This window comes from Hyaena hyaena, unplaced genomic scaffold, assembly GCF_003009895.1.
Source record: "Hyaena hyaena isolate Hyena2069 unplaced genomic scaffold, ASM300989v1 scaffold_557, whole genome shotgun sequence".
Classification (NCBI taxonomy): Eukaryota; Metazoa; Chordata; class Mammalia; order Carnivora; family Hyaenidae; genus Hyaena; species Hyaena hyaena.
The window spans coordinates 805,363-821,880 of record NW_024081190.1 but is presented as its reverse complement, the minus strand read 5'-3'; the positions used below and the strand labels follow the sequence as shown (position 1 = coordinate 821,880).

Genomic DNA, 16,518 nt, shown 5'->3' with positions numbered 1-16,518 from the left:
AAAGGGACCGGCTATTTTTTCTTCAACTTGAAGAATAAATATACCAAAAGAATGGTGATAATTTTTCTAACTAAAATGGACTAACAAACATACTGGTTCAACAGGTGACTCCCAAGAGTAAACAGGAAGATCAGTCAGAAAATGGAGGGGGGGGGGGGCAGAGAAAGAATGAGGTGGTCAGAATAAAAGATGGAGGCCTTCATTAGAGAAGATGGAGGAGGAATATTCTTTGGGATTTGTAAAAAAACAGTAAGCTTCACTTTGTTGCTAATCAAAAATAAACTGATGACTTTCCCCCAAGGGCCATCTCAGACAAAACACTATCAAATAATAGTGTTTTGATCTCAGACACAAAATCATATAAATCAAAGCACCCACCTAATGTTCACTAGCAAAGACACTCAATAACATCTTACACACATGCTACCCGATACCTGACTAGAAGTACTCAATGAATTCAACAGGTTTAACCAAACTATCATGACATCAACTGGTAAGAAGAACAGACACTACAAGAAGCCTAAATAGTGCACGATGACCAATGACCACTTAACAAGAAAGAAGAGTCCCTTCTGCCTGGTTCTTCCACTTCCATTCTGCACCCTCTCTGAAGAGAACTGCAAAATCAACCTACCTCTTGCCTCTGACAATAAAAAGCATATCTATGGTACCTGGTTCCTAAAAAAGCAGTGGATATCACACGGAGTCGAATTCGGTCTCATGGTTACTTTTTAGAAGGTACAGTAGGTTTTCAACTCTTAAAGTTCTAGAAAGTTTCACCAAAAAAAAAAAAAAAAAGCAAGTGCCCCGTATGAATGTTCCCTCCCCAGCGGACCAAAGTTCTAGATATCAAATGAAGCCTAGAGGCAGTTTTCACCACCCACAACACAGCAACACCATCTCTCATCTGGATTTCTGAAGCCTCCCAAAATTGGTTTGAGCCACCCACGCCAACTACCCTTGAGGTCTGCATTCTGGGCTGTGGCCAGAATGTTCCCAGGCACAAATGTAACTGGCAGCATGCTGCAAAGGTCCTCTATTGCTCAGTCTGGAAAGTTCTGGTCCCTAGAACACTCCTCCCCAGCTTTGCTCAAACCATGCTCTAGCCCCCTCCTTGACCAGCTCTCTCTGCTGGAACCTGTTCCCCCCTGCACCCCACCACCACTTCACTAGCCCTCCATCCCTTAGACCCCAGTTCAGACGTGCCAGGCTCAGGGAAGCTTGCTAAGCCTGGCCAAATGTCCCTATGGCAAACGTGTCCAATGCTCAAATGTAGAACTTGCTATTTCTTTGGTTGACTATTCAGTGAATGTCTGTCTCCCACATTTAGGCAATGTAGAACGTATCTATCTTGCTCACCATTTTATTTCCAGGACCCAGCATGGTATCTGATGCATAGTGGAGGTTCAATAAATAATTATTTAATTTCAACACTCAGTGAAGAACTTTACTACCTAGAAGTTTTAAGAATAAATATTTAAAAATTCAGGCATGAAAATAAAAAAGATGACCATGCATAGCTATTGCCCTTGAAGTAAATGAGCAGTATCTATAAATCCAAAATGTTAATTTTCGCTCAAAAAGGACAAATGGAATATAATTATCATTGTCTCCCGAAGAATCTCTGGTACTATATGTACATTTGTAACAGGGCACCTGGGTGGCTCAGTTAGTTGAGCATGCGACTCTTGATTTCAGCTCAGGTCAGGATCTCATAGTTTGGTGAGTTCAAGCCTTTCATCAGGCTCTGGGCTGACAGTGCAGAGCGTGCTTGGGATTCTCTCTCCCTCTATCTTTTTCCCTCTATCTCTATCCCCCTCCCCTGTGCTCGCTCGTGCGCTCTCTCTCTCTCTCTCTCCACCCCTCTCCTGCTTGCACTCTTTCTGTCTCTCTCAAAATAAATGAATAAACTTAAAAAAAAAAAAAAAAAAAGAAAGGACATTCATAACAAATACTCTCCCAGGTCCAATTTTCCTAATCATTTGAATCCATTCTTCCTTTATACTCTAATGTAGAGTAAACATGTAAACAGTATTTCTATGCTGCATTTAAAAATGTGAAGTCTTGGAAACCAACTTGACAATAAACTATTTGAAAAAAAGAAAGAAAACAAAATTAAGTCTATTTTGTCTGATATAAAAAAAAGAAAAAAATGTGAAGTCTGCACTTAGTTATTTTTTTTTAATGTTTCTTTATTTTTGAGAGAGAGCGTGCACACAGGGGAGGGGCAGAGAGAAAGGAAGACAAAGGATCCAAAGCAGGTTCTGCAATGACCGCAGAGAGCCTGATGTCGGGACTGAGACTCAGGAACCACGAGATCTTGACCTGAGCGGAAGTCAGATGCTTAACCGACTGAGTGCCCCTGCACTTAGTTATATTTTAAAGTATCTTTCCAATAAGTCTAATTCTATGTTTCAGCACCACTTATTTTAAATGTACAAAAGTCCTTTCTTGTTGAATCAGTATAGAACTTTCACCTAACAGCAATATTGTGCTTGCTCTAATTACATTGCTAAAGTTGACATTTATTCTTCTTCACATCAGCACAGCGTCCAGCACTGTAATTTGTCTTGGTGCTCAAAACCAGTTACTGAATTAATGAATGAGTGACTCAATAAAACTTAACAATTCTTAATAATTCTATGTTATTCCAGTCAAATACATTCACACTAGAAAAAAATGATATTCATTCATCCCTTTCACTTTCCAAAGCTTTCAAAAACTCTTTAAGCAATCAGCCTTTATACATGAATGGACTTTTTTTTAAACTAAAATTAATTAAAGTAACTATGGAACATTTCTCACCTTATCCAATTCTACCAAAATTACTAAGAATGAAAATGGGACCGCACACATGTACACCCCCCGTACGAGAAATAATTCTACACAGGTTGAAAAGATCAATTGAAGACGATGTTAGCAAAATCAGGGGAAAGTAAGGCATCAAAAGAAAATTAATCTTGTGGCTAAAAGTAACCCGACAAAGAATCACAGTGACCACAAGAGTAGAAAGACTGTCAATGGTTTGGGTCACCGGTTAGTACTCACTGATGCTCAAGAAGACACACAACAAAGAATGATTATTCAAACAAGTATTGAAATTGATATTGTTTGATCTTCCCTTTCAAAACTACAAAATTGAGGCATGTATGAAATTGTTTAGTCAGTCTTGAAATATTATTACCACTGATGACCAAAACTTTCCTCTTTTGAGTTTAAAGTTGTGGCATTGCAAGAGATTTCTACCATGAATCCCTTATCTTTGAAAGTGAAGGAGATACTTAGGTTCATAATGGACATTCTTAAAAATGGATCCACAATATTCTCTTATAAAAATCTTGTTTCTACAATGTAGCAAATACAATTATGCATTAATAAATTCTTCCTAGGGCACCTGGGTGGCTCAGTCACTTAAGCGCCTGACTCCTGATCTCAGCTCAGGTCATGATCTCACAGTTGGTGGGTTCAAGCCTCACGTCAGGCTCTGTGCTGACAGTGCAGAGCCTACTTGGGGTTCTATCTCTCCCTCTCTCTGACCCTTCCCCACTCTCTCTCTCTCTCTCACTCTCTCTCAAAATAAATAAATAAGTTTTTAAAAAATTAAAAAAATAAATTCTTCCTACGCCTATTTCAACCATCACTTGAATTTTTGGCTTCTTGTAGAAACCGAAAACACGTGCTAGACACTGAAATACTTGGTCTCACAGACAAATAGACACTTCAATCTGAAATCATCAGTGCTTGAGAGAATAGTATTTATATATATTTTTCGTGCTTGTGATGTAATTAAGATAGATTTTAACCGAAGGTGATTCTGGCCACTCCATGATGTTTTTACAAACACTATCTAAGTTTTGGCTAGGATCAAAATATCTTTTGAGCATGTTTTTTAAATACATTTCTGAACGTATTATATAGCAATAATAACGATCACATTTCCCTGCTAGCTTTTGAATCAAAAGCTGTGGCACTGAAATGGTGATGGCAGTGATGATAATAAAAATTATAAGGATGAATTCTTGCAATCTGAGAATATTGTGAAGTATGGTATTAAAAACCCCTCTTAAAGTTTCCTGGAAAGTTTCAAATTATTTTCCCAGCTTTAAGATGTAGACTTTGAGGTTCTATCACTTTGTCAATATGAAGCAGCTATGTACCAGAGAACCCTGCAAAAGAATCTACATTTCCAGAATTCAGCTAAATAAATAAGTTTCTCCACAGTAGCTAAATTTCCACTGCTGAATGATGTAACAGGAAGAGTCTGGAGCCGGGAACATAAAAACCTGGATTTCCATCCTGACACTACCATTAAAAACACATACTTTTGGAAGGAACTGGATTAAAATCTCTAATACCCCCAAGGAAATCCCCAAAAGCAGGAAAGGAGAAAAAAAAAAAGGCATCCAAAACAGGGACACCGCAGGTCGAACTCATCGTGGGTGTCCATACCAAAGTTCATCCCACAGCACAGCTGTGGAGCCTCTCTTTCTGGAGATCTCTCTCTCTTTTTTTTTTTTTTTTAATGTTTTATTTATTTCTAGGAGAGAGAGGGACACAGCGTGAGCAGGGGAGGGTCAGAGAGAGAGGGAGTCACAGACTGAAACAGGCTCCAGGCTCTGAGCTGACAGTCAGCACAGAGCCCGAAGCGGGGCTCGAACCGACGAACCGCGAGATCATGACCTAAGCGAAAGTCGGACGCTTAACCGACTAAGCCACCCACGCGCCCCTCTGGAGATCTCTTTAATCCACCCTTTACGAGAGCCAAATACTCTGTCCCAATGCCACCATGTCAAAATGCTATTCCTCCCCTTCAAGGCTCAAACTTGATTTGTCCATGAAGCCTTCATCATTCATTTCCCTCCCAAAGAAAGAATTTTTATTTGTCTAAATTCCCGCAACATAAATGGCACCTGCCTTTTGGGCACTGAATACTAATTACATATGTGGTTTTCTATTCTTTACTGTCAGAATATATGCCCTCTCAGGGCAGGACCTATCTCCCATAAATCCCTCCATAACCTCCATTTGCTAATGCTAACTCGGGGGTGTGAACATAGCATGTACTAGAAATATCTATTAGATGGACCATCAATGAGGAGTATGATAGGTAAATAAGTAACTAACTAGATAGAAACCGCATTCTCTCTCTACTGCCAACATAGTAAAACCCAAGGGGTAAAACAAGATACACTGAAAGTCTTCGGATAGAGATATAAATAAATAAGCCTTTCTAAACCATCCATTATCAATCTTTACGCGTCTTAAGTGGACAGAAAAGTAACTACTGACAAGGTACACCAGTTTGCGTGTTTCATGTCTAGTTCTTCTGCATTTCACACAGCATTAAACTGTAGTGTCCAGAACATTTCAATACCCTTCTTCTTCCAACAAACTAAGTCTTTTCCCACTTTAACTGTCCCGAAATATCCTGCATTTAAGTCCTGGCTTGGGAAACTGGAGATTAAAAACCTTCCATTTGGATGCTCCGCAACTCAGCGGAGTACCTCAAGAGGGAACGTTTAAATTAATGAAAGATTAAGGCAAGGAAGAACATTGGAAAAGGTAACGGGCTTTGTCACCACCTCCTCTCTTTTATTGGAAAAATAGTCTCTTCCCAAGGGGCTGAATGTTTATATGCCAACCATCAGTCTAGTTTAACTATTTGAAGTTACAAATGTCAGAGGAAAACCAAAAAGTTTGTAATGGAAATGCTGACATGCCAGGAAGTAAGGAGGCCTAGGCAGGTGCTCCTGCAACCCAGGCTCATAATTCAATCAAGCTGTATTTTGACGTCATCTGTTTCAGAAAAAAGCCAAATGGTTTATGAACAGCACCAGAAACCCCAAGATTAAATTACAGCCCTGATATTTAATCATGGGTCTTACTTTGTTATTTTTAATAACACAATACATTTTAACAGTTATTCGTCAACTGCCTTAGCCAAATTGGAGCACGTGATGATAAGTGAGGTGGACTATGATGTCTATCGCTCATAATCTAAATTTTTATTATTTGCTCAGAAATGGTAGGTTATACACGTTTTCCTCTTCTTAAGGAACATACAGTTGGTACCAACGGATTGAATCCAAACCTTAATTAAAAGCAGCATGGGGTCCCTGACCAGCGGGTCAGGACATCTGTATTTGTGTCTTATTATAGCCAATAACCAACTGTATGACTTGGGCAAAAGACATTTAATCTTCCCAAACCTTGGCTCTTTACCTAAAAAATAACAGAGCCTCTCCAAAGTCTCCTGTAAATCCAACTTTCTATAAATTACTTAAAATCAATACTGTGTACTCTGTTTGAGACTCCCTGAGGACCTAAGTGTAAAAATGTTATAGCTAAAAAGTTAAATTTCTAACTCAATTAAGATGACTGATCAAAAAGGCATTTTAGTACATGAGAATTTTTAAGCTAAAATTTTTAGAGGCAATCAGCAAATGAAACAGGTTCTTAGAAAGTAATGTACAAATACTGCTGAACATGTGAACGGTTGTTTGCAAAACAAATCAATACAGGCCCATCCAACAATGGATTGCAGTTAATAAACTACATACAGTAATTACCACCAATGGCAGTCTAGAAAGTCATTCATTAAATGTTAATTGTCACACAAAAGTACAAAAGCATCCATTTGAACAATCTGGTGGCTGCACCTTTAAATAAAATACTTCCCTACAGTCCTGAAATTCATCCATATAAACTGATTTTAAACACACCTGGGTATTTGATATGCTGATTAACTCGGCCTTTATTTATTTTGGAAATGAAAGTAAATATGACAACTTTTCTCAACACTTTTGCTATTCCTGGGAGTCGGGCATAAATATATATATACATTGCTTATAACAAAGTGCTAACCAATCTCCTTTAAAGATTAGATTCGTACTTCTCAAATGTCTCTCGTAAGCATTAAGAGGCATATGGTTCAAAAGTACCCACCTCAAACTCATGTGCAAACCTTACTGTTGAGCCTAAATGGGCTCACGGATTTAGAAAATGGATAACCCGAGTGTAAGTTTATAAATTTGCTGGTCAATTTTGAAAATTTCATTCCGAGTAATAAGAAACCATTAACATAAATAACCTTTCAAAAAACACAACCGTCCGATGTGCTTTATTTTCTCTAATACTTAGTCCTCTCTAATTAGCTGGGAAGAACACCTGGTCATAAAATATAGCTCATAAAATAAAAAAAATAATAAAGGAGGAATTTTCTTGGTTTGTTTTCCACCTAGCCTCATTTTGATGCTGTGTCTGTGTAAGATCTGACTTGCTCAACATATAGATTTATATTCTAAAGGTTTGGCCAAGAACATTTTGGTTCAAGACTTGTAAACTGAAGAACCTTTCAAAACACACCATGTTCCTTATTAGGCAACTTGAGATCTGTTATCTTGGCTTATGGGAACAGATCTAAATAGCATCATAATACTAAACGCTGAAAATCACAGGCCGGGGGCCACCGGGACTCAACTCTACGCCTTGGACGAGGTTGCAAACTTCCAATATAAAATGTAGTTTACCATTAGGAGTAAATGTTTGATCTGCAAAGCTTACAAAATTACTTTGTTTATCATAGCAGATGAAAGCAAAAAGGAATAATTTTAAGCTCAAAACAAAACTGTTTATATGACAGCCTTTACTGCTCCATGATTCTAAGCATTTAAGACAGATTCGAGCAATTAACAGCATAAACTTTCATTACATACTTCTATTATATATGTTTATGTGACTTAGCTGTTCATCTGTTATTTAAGTGATTTCCTCATTACAATAGTAGGGTAAAGATAATTTGCTGATGCTGTCAAAAATGTTAAGCATTTCTGTCTCAACAGATCTTGGATCCCCACGCTTGTTTAATGCATTTTATTTACTTAAGTCAGTGTCAAATAAGAGTACTGCTTCTTCCTTCTGAATTTAGAAAATGCAACATTTTAAGCACATGTCTGGTAATAGACACATCAAAACTTCAAAACCGCTTATTTTAGTGATGCAGATGGAGTTTAGGATTATAGTTCGTGAATATTAAGTTTCAAAGATCTAACAATGAACTGCCAAACTTTTTTTTTACAGTTAAGAATAGTAAATCTTTATGTTTTAGATATTAATGGAGCAGGCTTGGTTACCTCCACGCTTGGTGTGGTTAGGTACATTAAAAATAACTGAAAATGAAGTATTTTCACAGGCACCCAGGCACACTGTCAATTTACAACAGAATGAAAGCACAACTTTGAAAAGATGCACTGTATTTTCCTTGTGATAAGAATAATAATAACAATAATAGACATACTAAGTCACACTGAAATCCAACATAAATTAGAAAGCCAGCTTATCTGGACACGAAGACAAGAAAAATATCATGGTTTATTTCATTATCTTAAATATGTTGTTCAAAAAATGCTTATCTACCCTAAAGATCAGGAGTAATATTACATGCCAAACCTCAATAATATATTCCTATGTCTATATAATCTTGAAAAACAATCTATTTCAGACTGTGTGTGTATGTGTCGAAAGGGCACTGAGTTAGGCAGACTTGAGTTCAAAACCTAACTTATCACTGGCTGCCTTGAGAGCATGTCATGTAACATCTCTGAATCTGTTTCCTCATCTATGAATTGAGCATGATAACCCCTGCATCTCACGGTTCTTGTGAAGATTAAAAATATATGACAAATATAAGTCGCACAGTATACCACGTAACATATATTTTGTCAGTGTCATGCCCATTCATACCCTATTATTCTGTCTAATATCTTGCAAACAGTCACAGGGGAGGTAAAGTAAAAGAGAATGATCAATAATCTAAAATTCAGTTCTAAACCTTAAAAAGCATTCGAAGGGCAGATGCCCACGCAGAAGTTAACATCAGCACACAGCGTATCATCCTATACCTTATTGTGCAATACAAATTAGGAAAAAACAGAGTCGTGAAACCAATGTTATTCCAGTAAAGGATGTGCAGAGCCATAAAGAATTAGCAAATCAAAACTTGTTTTTTAGAATAGCAAATAAAGGCACAGGTTAGAACCTCTTTAACTTGGACCTGTCTTCTTTGGCTGTATAATGAAGGCAATGGGCTGTATGCTAAAAAGGGTTGCTATACCCAGAAGTCTGTAATTCTAATATAATGGGTTCAATGTCCCTTTACTTATATTTAAACCTACTTACTTACTCTGCTGTTTACAAAAAAGCCATACCACACTTGTGAGTTCTACTACAACAGTAAGTCTGTTTTAAAACACACACACACACACACACACACAGATACACACAGTTAAATCATTCTACCCCCCAAATGCCTTCAAGGGGAGAGCAGTTATTTTTCACACTGTAACCATGAACGCAAACTGTTACAGACAGAAATTAATTCAGGATGCTGACCATTTGAATTTTCTCTGTGATACAAAAACTACCCATTGGATTCATTTTTTTCCTCACTGAATTTACTAAATTGATGTATCACTTGGGTGTGATGTGGATATAGGTTAACTAATCTGTATGAACGTTAAAAAATGTTTGTCTTCTTCAAAAATGACCATGACAGGGATGTAGTGTGTTTTACTGCTGCTCTTAATTGTTCAAACGCCCATTCATCTGGCAATCGTTAATAAACACTGAACACCTAAGTAAAACTAAACAGTTACGGGTGGGGGTGGGGTTGGGGGAAGCTCAACTTTTAAACTAAGAGAGGAAGATGTAGTATCCATCATGGACTCACTGTAAATACATGTAACAGATGTGACCAGAGCTGTTCTTGAATATAGATCATTTTAGTGGCCCAACTTTAAAACTACTTTTTAAAAAGATGCCAAAACCAGTACGTTTACCCTTTGCTCATAAAAGACTCAAAGGTAACAAAAGACACTGTATTTTTTGTTAGAACAGAAAACTAAGCCCCGTTCATTGATAAAGATTCTAGGTGCTTGTCTGCCTTTTCTTTTAGTCACTTGGCCATATTCTGTTTTAATAAGAATAATTTTCCAATCATCCAGGCATGCTTATGCTTTTAGTTTGTTTTAAGAGCAATGATATAACGGATATTAAATCCCTTTGTATAAGTTACCATATAGGTTACAACTATTTCTTAAAAATAATTCCAGAGCCCACCAATTCATTCTGTTAAGGTCATCGAGGCTCTGAACCATCATGGCTGAATTGTTTTAGTGCTCTCTGCTGAACACCTGCAAACATCAAACAAAAACTGCAGGTCCTTTCCTGGGTTGACAAAAGCCTTTCATGTGAAAAATGCTCCCTGGGAATGTCAGGCTGTAGCTCAGGTTACATTCCATTCTCCCTAGCAGCCTCACCATTTCTTAAGGTGGTAGGAAAACCCATGTTTGTGAAATGAAAAGATTAAAGGGAATATGGCCACACTTTCATTCCCACATTGCAAATCACTATGGAGCATCCTCTATTAATCGATTCAAAAGCTATTGGGAACTTTCAGCATGAAATATCACCGTGCCTCACTTTGAAGAAATAGAGCTGGTTTAGCAAAGATGAACACAGTTCACTTACTTACAGTTTGGATCTTTGTGTCTCAGACCCAAGGTCCAAAGCTACCCATGAAAGTGACACCTAAGCCCACTCAAGACAATGGGTATTAACCTACAGTCAATTTAGAAAATTATGTCTCTGTCCAAAGTTTCCTAGTTCTTCCTACAGTTAAAGGGCAAAATGCAGTCTTCCTGATTTTTCTACCTGATAGTCTTTAAAAGGGATTAATCTTTGTTGTGGAGTGGAAATACATGCCATTTTTTTCACTAATAGCCCTGTGTTCAAATGTCTAGAAAAGATGAGAAAAACCAACATTACACTCTGTACTCCATATATTATCATCACCATCATACTTCACTAGATGAGCATCCTGCATTTTCAATTCAGCTGCCACCACAAAATAGCCACTACACTTTTTTACCTTTCCAAGTAAACATTTGGGTCTGAAAGCTACAACTGTGGTTCAAAGTAACTCAAAGGTCAACACCTTAAAGATAATCACAGCATATTCATTAGAAATACCATAGCATGTGTTACTAAGGATGAAGTCTCTGTCTGGGTTTACGCGCGGGTGTGTGTGTGTGTGTGTCTGTGTGTGTGTGTGTGTGTGCATGCGCACATATGTGTGTGTATGTATTTGTCTTAAGAATTGTATAAGTTCAACACACAATCACTTACTAAAATGCATTAATACATATTCATACTTATCCAGCCTGTACTCTCTGTAAACACTGAAACATCATAGCAAGGGCTTGGTTTAAATGTGAACACAGATGTACAGTTGTCTTTTTAAATGTAACACAATTTCATGCTTCTAAATCACTTTACTTTATGAAACCATACCTAAACTGATACACTTAAGTTATTCCAAATGTGTCCATTTTCACAGAGTGCAAAAGAGTGTTTTGCACTTTGAAAGCAGTCTATCTCTGGGCTCTTCTGACATAATCTACTTTTAGATTTAAGCTGAATTCACATTTTCTTAAGTAAAACCATGAGGAGAATTGCTGTCAGAGATAAAGTTAGTTACTGTTTTGATACTAACGTCAAAAATTAATCTGTCTACAAGAGATACCTGCACTGATCTTTACTTCAAAGTTGTGTAGAGAACACAACACCAAAATTTGGAAGACAAATACCAATACAACAACAACAACAACAACAACAACAACAAAAACAACAAAATGTTAAGTCTCTAAATGGAAAATGTAACAGGGTCCAGGCCAGTAAAATACAAATATAAAGTCAGAAGTCCTTTTAATCAATGTGGACCCCCAAACTGAAAAGAGAAAACTATAGGAGGCATTTTATATTTTATAATTTTATAAATCAAAATATAGACATATAACTTAGCCTACTGGGGGCCAGAAGAAGGAGAAGTAACTTCTTTGGAAATGAGCAACTTTCAAAAGCCACTAATTTTATAAAAGCATCCAAATTACACAAATCACAAAGGTGAACAGATTGCTTTCAATGCCAGAACATCAGAGGAAAATTAAGAGATGTGAACGATATTCAATAGTTAACAGAAAATTCCACTGGAACCTCGCAGCTAAAAGATGTCAGCATTTACCAGCCTGACTTAAGAATGGTACTCTGTCTAATGTACTGGTATTTACCACTGCCAGAACTCCTAAAATACTACAGCTGTTTAAAAAGCATAAGTGGATTTAAGCTTTAAGCTTAAAGGATAGCAGGTAACCATGGATGTCTCCTTCCTATATGAAATTCACTGCACAAAACAAAAACAAACCATTTTTAAGTAGTATCATATATTCAGTTTTCACTTTATAAGAGACCTTCATGGAGTCCCCTACTAAAACTCTTCCTTAGATGCCAGATAATCATTGCACACACAGATTCCTTTGTGAATGGTGCTAACATCTTTTTTAAGCATCACCCAAAGACCTTTCATTTATAAAATATAAAAGTCCTTGCGAATTTGCAACTTTAAATATAGCAAAAATTCACTGCACGAGGAAATGCTTAGAGGACAAAAAATAACTAAAGCACCAAAAAGAAGGCTTTAAAGAGAAATGAATTCATATTTAGCTTTCAGATTAGCAAGAGGCTCTCTATTTAGAGCTATGGTTTACAATGCAGCATTCATCTGCTAAATAAGTGCTCACTTCTTTAAAAGGGTTAATTATACATGGTATGTAATAATTAATATTATTTACAAGGGATGTTCCCTTTTTTTTGAAGGTTAGATTTTTCCTTCTATTTTCAAATAGGGAAATAAATTCATTTTCCCCATGTCGACACTGGCCTTATCTTCACATGTTTGATTACAACTGTATTAGAAAATTGCTCTTAAATTAAGTAATGGAATTCTGAGACAATTTCCCTGATTGATAAAAAAAAAAGGGGGCCTAATTTTAATCCTGCAAGAGATAACATTTTGTGTAAGTTATACCACTAATGGATAATGAAATAACCATATCATTACAGGCTAAAATTTCAATGACTTTTTCAGACCACTTCAACAGAGCCAAAAATATACAATGAGTGAATAAACAGCTAAGAACATTTAACTACATGCTAAGAAAAGAATTTACATACTTGAGCCAGTAAAATGTCCACTCGCCAAAGAGGTTGGTCCATTTTTCCCACTGCTCACAGGAGGTGAAAACATCTAAAAGAAACAAAGAAATATTACTGTGGAAAAGAAGACATTTGTGCCTTCAGAGTTCGTCAAAGATCTTTCATACTCTTACCAAATAGCCTAAGAGTTTACATTAAGGCTTCATTTTAGTAAAATACATCACCATCCAACTTAAAACTAAAACAAGCATAACATGATCAGTCACCCCCCCACCACCACCACTTTACCACTCTTGTTCTTTCCTTTTCCTCAGGTTCACTAGATTGCCAGCACTAGGCAGTGCTGCTACACTTTCAACAAACAGTCCCCATAGTGTTACCAAGATTCAGGTTGGAGGGCAGCGGCCTCTCCAGAAAACACTAGTTTGACAAAGGAGAAGAAAAAAGTTGTTTGCTTTAAACTGAAAACCTTGGCCATAAACGTGTCAACGTCCATGTCCATCCCGTATAGGATTTGCCTGTCATATGTGAACCCAAATAAATATGAAAGTGCCACCTGCTCTAAATTCTCATTTCGTCTCTAACATGAGAGCAATTTGTAGCAAGACTCTCTCTCTCTCTCTCTCACTCTTTCCACTCTCTCTCTCTCTCTCCCTCTCTCACTCTCTCTCTCTCTCTCTCCAGCATTTATTTCGACCCTAATTGGTTTCCCTCTTCTTCGACGTATCTAGTGGATAATGCGCACCTTCCCTGAGTCAGAGCCTGCAAAAAGCAAAGGAACGAATGGAGAAAGTGCAGCAAGCAGAAAGGGGCTACAAAGCTGCCTAGGGCTACGTTTCCTGGCAAAACTTCCGAAAGCCATTTCTCCAGAAGAAGGTCCAGCAGCAGCAGCAGCGGCAACAGCGGCAGCGGCAGCAGCAGCGGCAGCAGCAGCGGCAGCAGCAGCAGCAGCAGCGCAGCGGAGGCGGCGGCGGCGGCGGCAGCAGCGGCAGCGGCAGCAGCAGCAGCAGCAGCAGCAGCAGCGGCGGCGGCAACAGCGGCAGCAGCGGCAGCAACATGAAAGAGCCCCACTTAGAAGGCGGTTTGGATTTTATTTGTGTGTTTTGTGGATTCTTTTTATTTTGCTTTGCAAATGCATCTTACACCAAACTCATCTGGCATTAAAAATGAATGCATTCCCCTGACAGGTCTGGGACTTGATTGGGGAAAGGGAAGTAAAGGGATGGAGAAGGACGAACTACAGCCGTAAAACTCCTCAAGTGTGTAAGTTTTGCTTTGTGCTGAGCTCACGACTGTGAAATTTACCCACCCAGTCTACAGGGCTGCGGAGACTGTACGCCCCGCACACACGTGCGCGTTTTCAGAATCCGAGAAAGAAACGTTAACTCAGAGGACGACAGGTCCTATGTATCCGAGGCATCATCAATTTAAAACTTTAAGAGACAACTGGGTCTCCTATTTGCTCCTTTCCATTTCCAGAAAAAAAATAAAATAAAATAAAAGGAGTAGTGCGAAAAGTATCAGTAATCTCATGTTCGGGTAAGGCCAAGTTTTAGGGTTGTCTGTTTGTCCTTTCATTTGGGGTGAGATTCCATTATTTTGAGGGTCCGGTGGGTAGGGAATTCAAGTAATTACACTCTGGAAAAAAAAGAAAAGCCTGAATCGTCCATCACACCCAAAAATTGTAGTTCAAAACTTATCAAAAAGACCTTCATGTCTGCCAAAGATTCAGCCAATTAAAAATTATTCCTGTCCTTTTGATTACTATTGGTTTCTAGCTGAAGTGTCTGGGTTTTTGGTTTTGTTTTTTGTTTTTTTTTTTTTCACAGCTGTTGTTAGTTTCCACCGTTCTTTCTTACCGCACTGAAATCCAGTAAATCACTCAGCTCTTTGTCCGTCCCTAAGGCAGCCATTCGCTGTTGGTGATGCATTTTAGCAAAATCACACAAACCTAGAAACATGGAAATAACCGCAATCAGAAAATCCAGTCCCAATCCTTGGAGAAAACACAATCGGATTTTTGGAGACTGGGGGGGTTGGGGGTGGGGATGTGGGGGCGGGCGGGATTAAGGTGGAAAGGGGGGAGGGATGGGAGAGTTGTTTTTTTTTTTTTAAGATGGAATAGGCAGCAATAGCAAAAAAAAAAAAAAAAGCGATATTGATATTGTATTTCCAAAGAGACGATCAAAACTGGTAACATCCACTATAAAACCAAATCCGGGAAAGGAAAAAAAAAAAAAAAGCCGCTCTTCAGCGCATCATTTTATGCAACAGGAGGTAGAGCGAGAAATGAATGGATCACAGAGAAAAGAGAAACTACTCAGAACGATCCGGTCTCAACTTTCCCCCCCACCCTCCACCCCACCCCCCTCACACACACACTCGCACACACACGCACGCACACACTCACACACACCACTCCCCTCTGCATTTCAAAGTAGCTATAAAGAAATTAAAGATGAGCGTCTCTGGAGTGAAAACACGTCCAAAGGGGGAGGGGTGACAGGGTCGGCGAAAGGGGGGGAGCAGCGTGGAGGGGTCGGGTCCTCTAATTGTCCAGCACCCTAATTTGTGAAAGAAAGGGTTGTAGGAATTAAAGTCAGGCCCTTGGCAAAGTCCTCGGTCCCTCGGAGTGGCATTGCCGGGGAGGGGGGGGCGGGGGGGGAGAGATGAGGGGGAGGGAAGAGGCGCGGGAGAGGAAGGGGTGTCTCTTCTGGGAGCGCCGGGAGCCGGGAGCCCGCGGCACGGGAGGCGCGGAGCCGCGCGCGGGGCCGCCGAGCCCCAGCCCCGCGCCGCCCGGCGCTCCAGCCCCGCCGGCGCCGGTACCTACCGCCCGCGCGCGAGAAGGGGCTCTCCGTGCACCGCCGGCGCCGAGGCGGCGTTCATGTCTAACCGCCGCCTGCACCGCCGCCGCCTCCGCCTGCGCCCGCGCCCGCTCCTTCCCCGCCGCCGCCGCCGCCGCCGCCGCCGCCGCCGCCACTACAGATCCGCAGACACACAGCCAAGATCCCTGACTCTTAACACCAACTCTCTTCTCCGGGGAGGGGAGGGGACGAGGGAAGGGGGGAGGGGGAAACACGCCGAGGCGCACGGAATTGCAAGTTCAGCAAAGAAATGGGTGGGGGGGCTCCGGCGGGGAGACGCGGCTCACTCGGGTCGGGCTGGCTGGGATGCACCCCCCCCAGAAAAAAAAAAAAATCTCAACACCTCCCCCGCCTCGCAAAAAAATACAAACGAAAATGCATCGAGCACCTCATTTTCCCTCAGATCGTCAGTTACAATCTGAAGCCTGAACAGTTCAGTTTTTGCCCGTTTCATCCATCGGAGGCACTTTGAGATTTATTCGAGTTTACATCCCCTCACTTCTTTCTTTCTCTGACTCTGGTTCCCTCTCACTCACACATCCACACACAGCAAAGCAAGTTTATACTAGGCTGCAAATACACGTGATGCAAAAAGACTTTGCCA

General features: G+C 39.7%; 1 protein-coding gene across 5 annotated transcripts in view; it reads right to left on the bottom strand.

The window, feature by feature from the left end:
- Nucleotides 1–16,000, bottom strand: part of TCF4 (transcription factor 4) — a 350,980-nt gene extending 334,980 nt beyond the window's left edge. For 4 of the 5 annotated variants that reach the window (XM_039256089.1, XM_039256092.1, XM_039256090.1 and 1 more), the window contains exons 1-3: nucleotides 15,881–16,000; nucleotides 14,910–15,001; nucleotides 13,069–13,141 (exon numbers count right to left, since the gene is read on the bottom strand). In XM_039256089.1, coding sequence (XP_039112020.1) covers nucleotides 13,069–13,141; nucleotides 14,910–14,981 — 145 coding nt within the window. In that variant the 5' untranslated portion in view covers nucleotides 14,982–15,001; nucleotides 15,881–16,000. The remainder of the gene's footprint in view (nucleotides 1–13,068; nucleotides 13,142–14,909; nucleotides 15,002–15,880) is intronic. The other variant, XM_039256094.1, reaches the window with a different exon arrangement.
- Between the last annotated feature and the right edge of the window lie 518 nt (nucleotides 16,001–16,518).